Source organism: Canis lupus, chromosome 10, assembly GCF_048164855.1.
Source record: "Canis lupus baileyi chromosome 10, mCanLup2.hap1, whole genome shotgun sequence".
Taxonomy (NCBI): domain Eukaryota; kingdom Metazoa; phylum Chordata; class Mammalia; order Carnivora; family Canidae; genus Canis; species Canis lupus.
The window spans coordinates 14,608,697-14,624,712 of NC_132847.1; the positions used below are offsets into that span (position 1 = coordinate 14,608,697).

Here is a 16,016-nt window from a genome sequence, read left to right on the forward strand (position 1 = left end):
TGACTAGATAATATCACAACATATATGCAAACTGTAGCTAGTGGTACAGAAAGCAATTGTAGAGTGAGATTACATAGTAGAAATTAAAAGGTTTTCTGTCCCGTTTGCGCTAGTGCAGAGCCATGCTTTGAAAAGTTTGCTTTTTCAAAAACTTTCTGTACTGCTTAGGTAGTATGATGATTACTCATTTGGATAAAATGTCTTACACATGAACATCTTTTTATAATTAAAGTACTGTTTCTTCCTCTTATTGTTAGAGTTTTTATATTATTTTACTTTATTTTATTTTATTTTTTACAAACCCTGTGTCAAGGGCTGACTTTTAATAGATCGCAGCGAAGGAGCTGCTCTGCTATGTACGAAACCCCGAAGTTTTTGTATTATTTTAAAATAGTAATAAATCTTAGGCATTTAACTTCAGTGACAAAAACATTGAAAAACTCAGCAGATGTGAGTATCTTTCCAAGCCTTCATCTGTAATTGTCACTTAGTTACGTGCTATATAACATTTTGTTACTAAAACAACAGCAGCAATTTGAAAATGGCAGTTTGTTCTAGCAGCATATTTTTGGTTGGTTGCAGGGGGGTTATTAATGTTGGGATGTGTCAAACACAAGTGTTTTTAAGAATATATTACACAAAATCCTAAATGTATTTATCATTATTGGAGAGTATATAGAATGGACATTTTGTGTTCATATAAGTTCAGGAAATGCAAAGCTAAGTGAAGTTAAACATTTTTATCTCTGAGGTTTTTCCGAACCATATTAAATATGTTATATCCTGGGTGTTTAAGATGGAGCTATAGTAACACATTGACTTTGTATTTGACTATGGAACCCTTTCTGCCTTGCTGTATACTTCTATGGATAGATATCTAAGGAGAGAAATGAACACCCAATAGAATCTTTTAAAAAAAAAAACCACACACACACACAAAAAAAACAAACCAGAAAAACCATAGTGGCATATATTAAAGATGCACCATAATTTTATTTTATTTTATTTTATTTTATTTTATTTATTTTATTTATTTTAAAAAAGATTTATTTATTTATGATAGACAGAGAGAGAGAGAGAGAGAGAGAGAGAGAGGCAGAGACACAGGAGGAGGGAGAAGCAGGCTCCATGCCGGGAGCCCGATGTGGGACTCGATCCCGGGACTCCAGGATCTCACCCTGGGCCAAAGGCAGGCGCCAAACCGCTGAGCCACCCAGGGATCCCCAAAGATGCACCATAATTTTAATGTTAATAACATTGTTTAACTGGAGATGATTTGTTGCTTGTAAGTGCTAGATACTTTACATTTATATACTAAACTTTGGGGATTAATTTATATGTAACCAAAGAGTTAATTCTCCATTCTTGTATCCTTAACTAGGAAAGTGAAATTGATGTTTCTCTTATATTTCAGAACAAAGTAGAAGAGATGACTTAGAAGCTTTAGGTCATATGTTCATGTATTTTCTGAGGGGCAGTCTTCCTTGGCAAGGTTTAAAGGTAATGGTTTTTATGTTTCCTTTGAAAGTTATAAATTGTTAATATGTTAAGTTTCTGTCTTCCAAGTAGTTAATTTTAAATTTACCACCTTCTCAAGATTTTTTCCTTTCTGTTTTAGGCTGACACATTAAAGGAGAGGTATCAGAAAATTGGAGATACAAAACGAGCCACACCAATAGAAGTGTTATGTGAAAATTTTCCAGGTAATGAATAATACCACACTGGTACATGTGCTTACACAGGAAACCAGAGCTGTTAATTTCTATTGCTCAAGTTTATAATTCCTTTTTTTATGCTTAAAAAAATGAGTTCAAAGTATGATTTAAAAGATGTCAGCATTTCATGCATAAGCCATGGGGGCAGTTTGTGTATTTTCTTTGTTAAGATGGTATTAATAGATGCAAATCCCATCTTTTAATAGTGTTGACCAGTATCAGCTAAAGTATCAGTGACATACTTTTAATAAATTAAAAGATTTGCTGAGAAATGCCAACTATAAAGTTTTGGTGCATAGTGTTAGTCGTTTGAGTTTCATTGTCAAGCTCAAAGGAGGTGTGTGTTGTATGATTTAGTTTTCAAAGTTGTATGATTTAGTTTTCAAAGTACATTAAGATCTACAAACCTTACTACTTTTAGGTGAATGTTACATTGGGGAGCTTTATGAAAATAGTTTTACTTCCATGTAGAGTTTCGGCAACAAAAATTTACTTAAGATTCCTAAATCAATTAAGGGATGATATTAATTTGTTCCTAATGTATTAAGTAAAACATGAACCAAACCTGAAGGTCCAAGATTAAATTCATACCTCACTTCAGTATTCGTATGTCCTCCTGGAGAATGCTGGCATCATTGCTGTAGTATCAGCGAGCAGCGTGATCTCAGGTAGCTCTTCCTCAGATTTGCTTATATTATTCTTTGACAGCAAACTCTAATTACATAATTTTCTTCTTTGCTCTAATATCTAAAAGTGGAAGATTAAAAAAAATACTGGTTGACACTACTAGTGTAGGTGTAGGTAGACTGGCTATGTGTTATTATGAAGCCTATACAAATTTCTGCAGGATAAAATGGGGATGTCAAAGTAAATTAACCAGGTAGCTAGCTAGTACGTGGAATAGTGAGAGTCACTCTATGAGGAAGGTCACTGGGTACCATTCTTATTGCCTGTTGGACTGTGCAGGATCCTGTTTTCACTGGCCACTGTAAATGAATTGAATCAGAAAAATACCTGAGAGTAACCTTCCATCTCTTAGTATAGTGATTTTCTATGCCCTGATGGTGAAACCCTGTTTTACTAATTGCTCACCATTTTACTTGTTGACTTTTATGACTTTTTCTTTCTTTTCCTTTAGGAAAGTAGGACCTGTAAGAAAAATGCATATCTCTTATACTTTGAGAATTACAGTGGCACAGAGAAATTTGTATATTACCAGATAATTTTATATGACCAGAAATTAAAAGAATTAAATTCTGCTGCTGTTTTATTTCTGAGATCTCTTAGCTTTATTTTGCTTGGTTAGAATTATGTTCATAGCCCAAGTTAGAAATTTGAATCTTCTGTAGGTCAGTTAGTGAATGTACCTGATAAAAGACATCCATCAAGTGAGTGCAGATGCTTTAATATATAATTTAATATATAAATCAATTCACACTAGTATTTTGAATAAATTTTAAGTTGATGAGCTAAGTATGATGCTTGTGTTTAAGTAATTATGTATTATTAAGTTGCTAATTCAATATTTAGTACTATCCAAGGTTTCTATTCAAAGCAACAATGTAAAATAAAAATTTGAGCCTTTCCTAGTGAAATGAAATAAACGTATTTATTTAATAAAACCTCTCATTTCTCTTTTGACCCTATTTTTTTCTTCCCTTCTCTTCTTTAGAATTTCATTGAGATTAAATTCCTAAAATTTAAAAAATTTTAAGATTTTATTTATTTATTTGAGAAAGAGCATGAGAGAGCAGCCCAGGGAATGGGAGAAGCAGACTCCCCATTGATCAGGGAGCCTGACACGGGTCTCCATCCCAGGACCCTGAGATCATGACCTGAGCCAAAGGCAGATGCTTAACTGACTGAGCCACCCAGGTGCCCCTAAATTCCTAAAATTTTAAATTGCAGCAGGATTTTGTTACTTTTTCATGTTTTTATAACATTGTATTTTTAGATCTTTAAATAATTTTATTAGTAATGAGTAGATAGAAAAGTATAATCAGAATAATTTTTATTCCTTTCTAGAAGAAATGGCAACATATCTTCGTTATGTAAGAAGGCTAGATTTTTTTGAAAAACCAGACTATGACTACCTAAGAAAGCTTTTTACTGACTTGTTTGATCGAAAAGGATATTTATTTGATTATGAATATGACTGGATTGGTAAACAGTTGGTGAGTACTTGCTATATAATGAAAGATAATTTGTAGTCTTTTCTTTTCCCTGCAGTACAGCTTCTTCAGTGAAAAGAGTGAGTACAAATAATTTTTTTAAAAGGATTCATTTTATTTCATTTTCATGGGCATTTTAGGTAGCACAGTACTAAAATTATTCTTTGAATTTTATAAAAATCCCATTTTTGGACCTCCTGCTTTTAAAATAATGAGTTATTTTGAACTTTTCATTCCTGATTTAGTCCTTAATGTCAAATATAAATTTTTTTATATAATATCCTCTTACTTTATTTTTTAAAAAATATTTTATTTATTTATTCATGAGAAACAGAGAGAGAGGCAGAAGCAGAGACACAGTCAGAGTGGGGAAGCAGGCTCCTTGTAGGGAGCCCGATGTGGGACTCCATCCCGGGACTCCAGGATCACGCCCTGGGCCAAAGGTGGGCGCTAAACCGCTGAGCCACACAGGCGTCCCTATCCTGTTACTCTAAAAGATCATTTAGTGGGCAGCTTCGTTGTCCCAGTGGTTTGGCGCCACCTTCAGCCCAGGGCATGATCCTGGAGTCCCGGGATCAAGTCCCACATCGGGCTCCCTGCTAGGGGCCTGCTTCTCCCTCTCTGTCTCTGCCTCTCTCTCTCTCTCTGTCTCTCTCATGAATAAATAAATAAAATCTTAGGAAAAAAAAGATCATTTAGTTTTATTTTAGCCATTTCTCAAAACATTAGTAATGTAAAGCTGTAAGTTTTAATTAGACTAATAGTTTTAAGTTTTGTCTTAAATAGACTGATACATAAAAATTGGAGCATGTTTTGGGTTTCTAAAACTGTATTTTTTATAAAACTTAAATTTTATAAAATTTTTAGAAATTGTCTCGAATATAACTATAGGATTGGGGCTCATCACTTAAAGGGACACATCATGAAATTCTTCTTTGAAGAGACAACTTTAAAATATTTCTTCTCACTAGTTTTTTAAATAAGAATGTCTTACAAGATTTCTTTAATTGTGGCTCACTGTTAGTGAATTTTTATCCATATTTGGAGCTGCCAAACTCTCAGATTCAGGTATTTTTGAACAATTCACTTATTAAAGTGTTTGATCTATATTTTTCTTGAATCCAAAGTGATTTACTATATATGGTATCTATGATGCATATCTGAATAAACTGTGCTTAAAGTATTTATATTGAGTTTGAAACATATTTGAAAAGTAAAAATTTTTAGAAGTCTCTCCTGAATCAAAATATGGCCAGTAGGCCATTTTATTAGCTTATTTAAAAAATCATTTCCTTATCTGTTTGAAATTACTTATTCTGTTTATACATTAGCTTTAAAAATGAGACATAAATAAATACACTTTCATATGAGAAAGCAACCTGAAAGTAAAGATAGCATTAGAAAGTATTTTATTGATGTAAAAGTGAATACTTAATAAAATATTTAAATATTTTGAAAACAGTATAAAAAGTAGCTACATTCTTTTGTTTTAACTTGTTATTTTTAATGATATACTTTGAGTTGATATCTTTTTGTAGGCTTCACTTTAAGTGTCCTTTATTATTTCCTTGATTCCAGGAAGCAGCTAAATTATTTTAAATAAGACTTCTAAAATAGAATGTATTGATGCTAATTATTGTATTGTAGCCTACTCCAGTGGGTGCAGTTCAGCAAGATCCTGCTCTGTCATCAAACAGAGAAGCACATCAACACAGAGATAAGATGCAACAATCCAAAAACCAGGTTTGCTGCCCTTTCAGATGTGAAATGTCTTATTTGCTTCTGTATTACCTTCTGACAGTTTAAAAGTAAATCCGGTATTTTACCATGCCCAGATGATAGCTTTACAGGTGTGTGTACATGTGCGCCCGTGTGTTATGTGATCACATACATACACATGTAGATAGATATTGAAGGATCAAAATACATTTTTTAATACATAAAACAGATTATATGCACATGCATATTAAGGATTGAAAATGCATAGATTTGCAACAAATAAACCATTTCCCCCTAATTTTCATTCTTTACGAAGTTTAAAAATCACAAGAACATGTTTAATAAATTTCTCATTAGTGGTATAAATTAGCATAAACTTTGAGCAACATTTGATATTCTCTTAGAATGGAAGTAATTGGATATCCTATTGGAATAAATTATAATAGGAGTTGATCTTTCTAACTGTAGTTTAATTTAGCTCAATACATTTTTTGCTGAGTTTCTGCTTTTTGAAAGCTACTATTCTACAGGTCGCAGAAATGCAACAAATAAGGAAAACACCTGTAAGAAATTATTTTGTAATGAGTGGCTATGAGCTCACTCAGTCTCTGAAATCAGACATACCTGGATATGACTCGATCCTGGACAAAATACTTTATCTTTCAAAACCTAAGTTCTCTCATCTGTGAAACAGAAATATCCCTTGTTAATTCCTATAAGTATGCACTAAATCTCAGGTCTCATGGCTCGTGTTACTGTTACTGTGATCATTATGATAAACTCACAAGTACATCACTGAACAGTGTAAGCTCTCTCACATGAAACATATTAATAAAGTGCCACGGAAGATCATTGAAATACGGGGGATCTACAAAGAGTTTATGGAGAAGGTGGCTTTTGAAATGAGCCTGATGAATTGAAATTTTTAAAGGCAGATGAAAGAATAAGGGCATTTTGGGGAGAGAGAACAGTATGAAGAAGTTTAAAAATGTAGAGTTTGAGGAATAGTGAGCATTTCAGTTTGCTTTGAGCAGAGTAGGTTTGAGGCAAAGCATAGCAGCTAAATTGACAGTAGAGTCGGGTAGGGTAATTGAAAGCTGTTGAAATTTTTGAGTGATGTTCTCACTTTTTTCTGTTTTGTAATAAGCTTGATTTAATGTATCTTTGACATAAAATGTTTTGCTGATTGGGAGTTAAATAGGGTCTTTAAAATTTTCACTTACAACCCTTTCTGGGGATATATAATGTGCTGTCCTTTTTTACTCTTGTATAATTTATCCCACCAGAGTTCAAATGAGTTAAATGAGATGAAAATCAAAGGAAAGAACACAACACACTAAAAAATCATAGCAAAATAAAATACTCCGTTTGGGGGATATTTAACAATATTGTGCTTTAAAGTACAGCCATTTAAAACAGAATAGTTTTAGAATTTTGCCTTAGAAAAATTGGGACAATAAAGGATCTTATACATAAATTTCTTCAAATATAAATTATTACTCCTTGACAGTTTAAATACTCTGATAATACTCTTTCTGCATATAGAAAGAAATGGCTCCAAGGCAAGACTTGGAGTTTGTGTTTTATAAGTCAGAATAATTTCTCAATTGGATGAAGATCAATAATTCATGTTCTCTGTAGCTGTTAGGTATTATAATAAGTGAAACTCTTCTTTTAATGTTGAATTCTATTATAATTCAAATCTCTTCAGGTTGAACTTTCTACCTGTTTCAGACTTGTCTTCCTAGCTAGATTGTGAGCTCACTGAGGGCGAGAATCATATTTTATTTGTGTTGTCCTTGTTGCAGTAGATGCAGGGAGTCGATTTTTATTTTCTTTTGTGTGTGTGTTTCTTTCCCCAGGAAACCCTTTAGGGTAGCTTATGTATTAAACTTGAAACTTGGGTATGCAGGCTGTTATTATAATAAACAAGTTATATATCTCGAAACTTTCCCTAAACATCTGTGAAACAGTAAACGTTTCAGTTGTATGAGATACTCGAAGTTGATAGTCGTAAAAGAACATGTAGTTAAATGACTGAAATGTAATGTCCCCAGAGAAACAATTTGTAATTTAGAGTTGATGGTTGAAGTCGGGATCTCCTGACATTTCAGAGAAGGTGTTAGGTGTACATGTAACTATTGATTCTGAGGAGAGGCTGGAGAACTGTTCCTATCTTCTTTACGAGGTCCATGACCCTTAAATGTTACCTCTTGTTCTAGGTAGTATTTAGGTATTTGTCTCCATTTTAGCATCATTTTCATTCTTTTGTCTTTTTTAGATTTAATCTCATCTAATTTATCTTAGTTTAAGGTATATACCTGCTAAATTCTGGTCATGAACACAGAAGGTTTAATGAAAAAACCTAGAACTGTGGTAATTGTTTTGATGGTAGACTTCATGTCCCTTCATACTTCTTACGTAAGTTTGCATTGTACAGTTTAATTAGGGAAGCTTAGTGCCATAACATTTATTCATTGTGCCTACTTGGACCTAACATCTCTTCTCTCCTAGGCTTGCTCTGGCCACTGATAGGTTCAGGCTCCCAAGGGCTCAATATACTTGGCACTTTGTGACAAGGTTTTTTTTTTTTTTTTTTTTTTTTTTTTTTATGGCAAGTTTTTCTTAGTTTGAAAAAGAAATAAAGAAAAGAGCACTGAAGACTTTAAACATATATCATTATATTAAGGAGCTAGGTAGTACTACTGGCCGAGTAGTAGGCTCTTGAGTTTCAATCCCTCCTGTATTTCTTACAATTTCTTTGACCTTAGGCAAGTATTTAAAGTCTCAGTCTCTTCGTCATTGAAATGAGAATGATACTATCTATCTCAAAATGAGGTAACACATGGAAAGCAGCTGATGGAGAACCAAACATGTAATTATAAAACAATGTTAACTATTGTATTCCTTTCCCATCTTTTTATTAGCGCTGACCACATTTTCCTGAAACATACATATTGACCCCTCTTAAGCAGCTACTTCTAATTCTGTTAGTATATTATTATTAGTTTGTGGTTATTGCCATGCAGTGTTGCCAAGTCATGTAAAAGCATCTAGATATCAGTCTATCATGGGAATGGGTTCCTTAATTTGAACTAGATAAAAAGAGGTCAGGGAAACAAAGGGATTCATATAAAGTAGGACTGTCACTGAATAAAAAAAAAAAATTGCCTATCATATCCTCATAGTGTTCTTCTGTATAACACTTGTCACTTTTCAAAGAACTTTTCTGTTTTTTTCATATTAACCTCACAATCAGAAACACAGTACTAAGCAAGAGAAAAAAGTTTTCTAGGATCTACATACAGCTATTTATAAAGACTATCTTTTTAACAGTGCTAGAAGTAAGTCCTCATTAGAAAACCAAGGGGGACCTCTACTGTAAGAAAATATAGTGGATAGAATTTTAGTACTTCTGTGATTTATTTGGAATGCTTTCTTGGACACATGATTTTTACCTCCCTGGTTTTTTGTTCACTTCATTTATAAAATTGGAGGGTGGAATAGGATATCTAAAGCCCTTATACTTCTAAACTCTATGATTCTGTTTTACTTTTATGGTTGATCATTACCTAATGGTAGCCATGTAATAAAAACTTCTCCACATCCAGTATGCAAAGATAACTGCATCTGTGATTCAGAGTAGCAAGGGTATTTTAAATTTCCTTTTATACGTTTGTTTTCTATATTATAAGGATGAGATGTTTAACATATTGGGTTTTTCTTCTTCCATGCATGCCACATGCATTAAATAAATGGCAGTCGGCAGACCACAGGGCAGCTTGGGACTCCCAGCAGGCAAATCCCCACCATTTGAGAGCTCACCTTGCAGCAGACAGACATGGTGGCTCGGTACAGGTATTTTCTGATTTTTGCATGAGTGATTATTTCCCAAATTTATACAACTAACCCTTTTTTGGAACTCATGGCATGACTTCATATCCTAATGAAAAACTTGTTACTGAACTCTCCATAATTCTCTACCTTTGTATTTAACCAAAAAGCAAAATTAACATGGTCTAGAAAGACCACCAGGGATACTACGATTTTGTCTTTGTTCATTTTTGCAAGTATATGCAAAAATATTTAAGTAACTCATACTCAAAACAGGTTAGAAAAACAAACTGTATTAATTGAAATATGTGTTAAGCTTGATTTTCCAATAATAAGTTCAGTCTTCTTTAATGCTGTAATGGAACACTTTTATATCTTTTCCCTTTCATTGATTTTTGCCTTCTTTAAGCTTGAAAATAGATAGGAAATTTTTTATCCTTTGTACACAGAATATACTTTCAGATTAATTGATCCAATAAACATGACCCTTATTGTTACAATGGTATATTTTGTTTCTAGAAAATATCAGGTGGAGAAAATAATTTCAAGAATGAGGATTTGTTACTCTCCTCAATTTCCTGGATATTTCTAAAAATTTAAAGCAGTCCTTTTTTTTGAAGTGTGTTCCTCCCTCCCCTTTTCTGTACCCTTAGAAATAACTTATCTTGCCCTCACATGCCCCCTGATTTCATCTTTTATGTGAATTATAGAAAGGGGAAGGTTACTAAGTCTCTTACTTCTTTTAAAATGCTCACTTCAGGTAATTTAAATGCCAGTTTAAAGTAATTGAGATAATAAATATTGTCTGCATCCATTTTAATTTAGAACTTTCTTTAAAAGTTTTGATTTTTTTCCTCTACATAATTCCATTTGAATAATTTTCCATTATGTTTTACTAAGTTTGCATTTTTCTTAGTGAATGTGTATATGTATTTAGTCTATTGGATATCTGCCCATAGATTTTCTTCTTTCTTCATTTGAATTCTAAAAATCAGTTCTTGATTAAATCTTATGGGTGCTCATGTTTTTCTCATCCTTTAAACTTTAGAGGTAATTTAAATTATGTAACCAAATATTTTTATAGAACTTTGTCGTCTGTGGACCTTTCAGTCCTGTGTAATGCAAGTATTTGAAGAGGACTCAGAAGCAAGGGTGCCTGAATTTTAAGATTTAAAAAAATTTTTATGACCCCAATTCATACCCTTGGAATAGCTAATGGAACAAGTTATATTTAGTTTCATAACACAAACTGGATGGTATGTTTGTCTGTATACGTTTACACGTTTCTAAGTGTCATATGTTATGATAGCAGGTGTTTTGCTCAGTGGTCACTGATATCTGCAGCAGTTACAATACTATTAAAAGCTTTCTGGCCCCTTCTGTGTCATACCACAAATGTGCATTTTCTTAGCTTCCTCTTACCCTGTGGGATTCCCAAAGGTGGCTCATGGGATCTCCAGACCATCACAGGGTGAATGAGTTTGATGATTTGGCTCATCACTGTAGTATTGTATGTTCTCTTTTTTTGTATGTTCCCAAAGAGATGTTTCCACTTACTTCCTTTCTCACCATCCCTTTAACACTGCTCTGCCTACGGAGACTACATCTGGCTTCATTCTAATATTCAATACACGATCAGTTTTACGTAGTAGAATTCTAGTAATACACAAGCAAAAAAAAATTTACATTATTTTCATTGACTTCCTGAATATATTTTACACCATCAACTAACCTGACATGATGGACATTAAGCAAGTTTGACCTCTGTGAAAAATTGACTGGCAATGTAAGTAGGCTCATGCCTCAATCTTGTTCTGTCCTAAAATATTGACTTCATTTATGCTTTATAGCCTACCCACTTAAAAAGTTCGAAAAGTTACAGTATGGCACTTGAATAATTGGACTAATAAAATTGTTGTTTAAAACTAGTAATAAGAAGAGGAGAGAAAAGTTACTAGGGATGCCTGGGTGGCTCAGTGATTGAGCGTCTGCCTTTGACCCAGGGTGTGATCCTGGAGTCCCAGGATCAAGTCCTACATTAGACTCCTTGCATGGAGCCTGCTTCTCCCTCTGCCTATGTCTCTGCCTCTCTCTGTGTCTCTCATGAATAAATAAATAAAATCTTAAAAAAAAAAAAAAAGTTACTAAAATCTAAGCTAATGTGATTATTCTAATAAATGAATCCTCCATTTGATTCTGAACAAAGGAAGGGAAACTGTATTCAGTTGTTCTCGTCTGATAAAGGGAAGAGATAAAGAGAAAACCTTTTTATGAATACAAAAGTGTAAGAATAGTTTGTCTTGAGATTCTTTGTGATGATTGTTATGCTACAGTTTCTAGTGTTGACTTTGCAGGAGGTACAAAGACTGTATTTGGCAATTTAAAAACTTGCTTTCAGCAAATACTAAGGTCCTGTTATCGAATAGTTTCTCATGAAAGACATTACCATAGTAACTTGATAGCTGTCTGATGATAAATAGATATGGTGCAGATTTAGGGTATTTGGGAGCAGAATCAGGAGTTACCTCAAATGAGCCATTTGAGGTCTGTGGCATTCGTCCCTCATCCGTCACTGCCCTGTGTTCCTGGAACTCAGAATTGCTCTCACTGTGGCACCACAAAGCCATTCCAGTCTGCTTCCAGTTGACGTGCAAGATGAAATCTCCTGTTGTTTTGACTTACAGAAGGATCCTTAAATATTCATTATTTCAGATGTGCTTTTAATAGGAACTGATTGGTAGAGTCTAAATTTGAACTCCTTTTTTCCCCCTTAGAATTACTATATGTATTACATATCGGACACATAGGTTGCCAAGTTGATTCCCTTGTGTTTAAGAGCACAAACCCTAGAGTTGAATTGAGTTTAGATTCTATGCCTTAGATTGATTATTCATCAGTAGAATGGAAATATTGATAATACCTCTACCTCATGGTTTTGTCATGAGAACTTAATTTTAAAAGTATTGAGCATAGAAGGTAGGACTTATGAAGTACTGAATGCTAGAATAATTGATTCTTTTTCAGATTAAGAAACTTGATTAGTCTCTGGGAAGTGAAGTCTAGTGGTACTACCCAAAGAAAGCATTGTCAAATTGGAATTTATCTAATTTTATGCTATATCTTTAGTGTAATTATGTTAATTCACTGATGGGAAGGATCTTGCTACATGCTTGATAAACTTTTTCCACTCAAGAGATTGAAAATTATATTCAGATATATGAAGACCTAATTTTGAATTTGTTCATAGCTTGTATGTATTTTGGAAAAGCTCCCAAGGCATCCAGGTGTGTTCTTCTCTGCTGCCTTTAGAATCCTTGGTAATAAATATGGCTGAGAAACTTAGACCTAGCACTTTCAGTTTCTTGGCCAGTCATTATTCAGCAAATTTATATACATGTCTACTAGGAAGTGCTAGGCACTGTAGTGGTGTCTTTGAATAAAAGAAGAATAACAAGGATAGGGTGTCTGTCCCCAAGGAACTTTTAGCTGGTGGGGAAGGTTAATTAAACAGTCAGTGTGGTCAGTGGAGAAAATATAGCATGCTATGAGAATGTGTAGAGAAGCACCTAACCGGGATTTAGTGGGTTAAGATTTCCTGGAAATAGTGGTGTCTTTTTTTGTATTCTGTTTTTTTACCTGTTTTTAAAGTGAAGAATCAGTAGAAGTTAGTAGGCGAAAGGGGTCTAGAGAGGACTATCCCAGGCAAGAAGACAGCACCCATAAGGTGGCAGAGGAGAGAGAGAGAGACCTCCTGAGCAATGGACTCCAGTCCAGCCAAGCTGGTGTGTGTGTGTGTGTGTGTGTGTGTGTGTGTGTGTGTGTATGTATGTAGAAATGAGACTGAGAGGTAGGCAGCAGGCAAATTGTGAAGGACTTAACAGGTCTCGTTATTAAATTTGGACTTGATTTGAGGATATTGGGTAGCCGTAAAGAGAATTAGACAAGTGAGGTAACTCTGTTAGTGTTTTTCCTAAGGATGACTTTTGCTGGAGACCAGACTGAAGGGAGAACGAGTCTGAGGCAGGAACACAGCTCTCAGAAGTCTAGCTGAGGGAAAGTGATGGGTAGCCAAGATGAAGAGAAATGGGAGGATTTGCCTGATAATTAGAAGGAAGAATTTAGTTTGGTGTCAGGACCAAGGGGAAGGTTAATGTCACTTATCCTTCTATGATGTGTCTCTACCTGGCAAGCCAGGATCTCCAAAATGAGGTTTTAAATGCATAGCTGACAACTGGTAGTGCTCATCTCGAATCCCATGGGGGACTGTGCCTTTCGCTGGAGCACAGTTCCCTTGCGTTCTTGGCCACCCAGAAGCCCTGCCCCGGGACGCGGAGAGGCAGTTTTTTAGCAGAGGGAGGAAGATAGATGTTAAAGGCACTTCTGGAAGACTGCTTCCCGTGAGGTGGTGTGGGTCCTGATCGTTTGGACATCTTCTCTAGTTGTCCAGCCTCTGGTTGCAGTTAAAGGAACACTTGAGTCTGAGCATCTGGGGGGAAAGGGCAGACCCACAAATGTTGCCACTGTTTTGTGCAGCTGGGTGCTGTGCATGGGAATGAAGAACTAACATTAATTCTTGTGCTGGACCCTCTGCTGTTTGAGTCCCTGTAACTTGAGACATACAAATACAGGTGAGGATAGCAGAACAGAATGAGACAGATGTATTTCAAAATGGTAAGGAAACACGCCTGGTTAGAAGTCAGAGGAGTAGTAGGTGCCACACCTCACCCAGTCCTCCGTTGTGCTTGTCGTTAGCACTCCTCTTTTCTAAAACACTGCCAGGCACTGCCTTCACTTTTCTCTCTCACATCTTTGAAAATACACAGGTACTAACCAGTAGGAGAATTCAGTGATGAGTACAGTTGTGTCTTTCCCTCCTGTTTCCAGGGTGCTGTAATATGTACAAGATAGTTTGTGCAAGGAGTGTTTGTGTGCCATTAGCAGGTAAATAATTTCCAGCTCAGCTCTGTCAGGTTAGCTTAAGAAACGCCTCATCTGGGTGTTCATTTGGCTAAATGAGCATTACTGGTTTATTTTCTTATTCTTTTACAGTAACATCTTGAAAAACTGGAATACTCATAGTGCTCAGCTTGGTACTTCTATATGTGAACATTAAATTGAAAATCCATTTTAGCTTATCTTTGCTGAAAATCAGTGAGAATGTCAATGTGGTTTTGAGTTATCTGTTGGAATATTAAGTTAAAACTCTAGCTCTAGGTTTTAGAATATATAAGAAAGTTGGTTTCATGTAGTATGTGTGAACCTTAGCATATAGTTCCAGAAAACTCTTGGGAAATTACTCTTAACAATATTTCATTTATTAGTGTGCTTTCTTATAGATGGCTGTTGGAGAAAACTTAGGGCATCAGTAAGGTATATAACATTTTGATATGTCTAATATATTTATTGGTTAGAAGAAGATCTGGTTAATGAAGATGGTGAACCTCTACTGCACACGTGGTATTATCCTTACAATAACTCAGTAGAAATTAGGAAGGTGGTAATATAACTGATTTATATGAATTCCTTGTATTTGGAGAGTAAATTAATTTGCCTTATAAAATCATTGACTACAAAGATACTGTGTATTATCCTTGTACTCAAAAGTCTATGAGAATGACTTCTTTTGGAATTAGATATGGCCAGGCAGCCATCAAGTGAACCATCATTTGTCTCCTATTCTTACCTGCAGGCTATTTCCACACCCTCTTCTCTTAAAGTTGGATACTCTAGCAGTAACGCCACATCTGGATGTTTTTTTGTTTTATTTTTTTGTAACCACTTAAAATAAGAACTGTACTAGGTTTCTTATTAAAGCAGGAATATCACAGAAAACTTCTTTAAGAACAACAAGAAGAAAAAACCCTAAAAACAACTGACTTATTTTTTTAAGTATCAAACCTAAAAGCAGCTGTCACTTTTAGATATACTTTCATTACAAAAATCGGCTGATGAACACTAATAGCGCAGAGACTCCCATGTTCTACTTCAAGTTATAATTCTAGAAATGTTACCTAAATGGAATCCTTCAGAATTTGGTTTATAAAAATAATTTGTGCATATTGGATGATTTAGGTTTATAGGGATATAAAGGCTGTTTATAATATTATGTCTTTGTTTTTTTCTTTGTAAAATGCCTTTACAAAAAGACACTAATTTCCTTAAATGAAAACAAATTTAATGCCCTGATATACTCTCATGTCACCAGTGTTAAGTAGGCTGCTTTTATAGGAGAACTCTATTACCACATTGATTCTATTCTTAGCCTGGATATTAGCCTTAACTCAAAGAGTTAAGGAATCGGGGAAAGGAAAAAAACATTACATTAAAAAAATATATAAATGACAATGTTATTTCCTTCTTGTCTGGTTGTGGTCAACCAGGTGGAATGAGATTTGAAACATTTCTCTAAAAGCTTTTTAAAGTCAGGCATGACTTTGTGTGAACTGAAGTAAGTCATATTATATAATTACCATGTTCATACTGTTGCTCTTGCTGGAAATTTAGACTACCTGAGTTATCAGTTTTCAATGATACTGTTTAAAGGAAGGGAGGACACATTCGAGGAGCTGCCTGTAGT

The 16,016-nt window shown here is 34.5% G+C and overlaps 1 protein-coding gene across 17 annotated transcripts in view; it reads left to right on the plus strand.

Annotated features, from left to right (window-relative positions):
- Window positions 1-16,016, plus strand: part of CSNK1G3 (casein kinase 1 gamma 3) — a 107,660-nt gene that overhangs the window by 76,850 nt on the left and 14,794 nt on the right. For 8 of the 17 annotated variants that reach the window (XM_072840782.1, XM_072840789.1, XM_072840783.1 and 5 more), the window contains 5 exons: window positions 1,415-1,500; window positions 1,619-1,703; window positions 3,741-3,889; window positions 5,534-5,629; window positions 9,368-9,463. In XM_072840782.1, the coding sequence (XP_072696883.1) occupies window positions 1,415-1,500; window positions 1,619-1,703; window positions 3,741-3,889; window positions 5,534-5,629; window positions 9,368-9,463 (512 nt within the window). The remainder of the gene's footprint in view (window positions 1-1,414; window positions 1,501-1,618; window positions 1,704-3,740; window positions 3,890-5,533; window positions 5,630-9,367; window positions 9,464-16,016) is intronic. The other 9 variants (XM_072840797.1, XM_072840794.1, XM_072840795.1 and 6 more) reach the window with 4 other exon arrangements.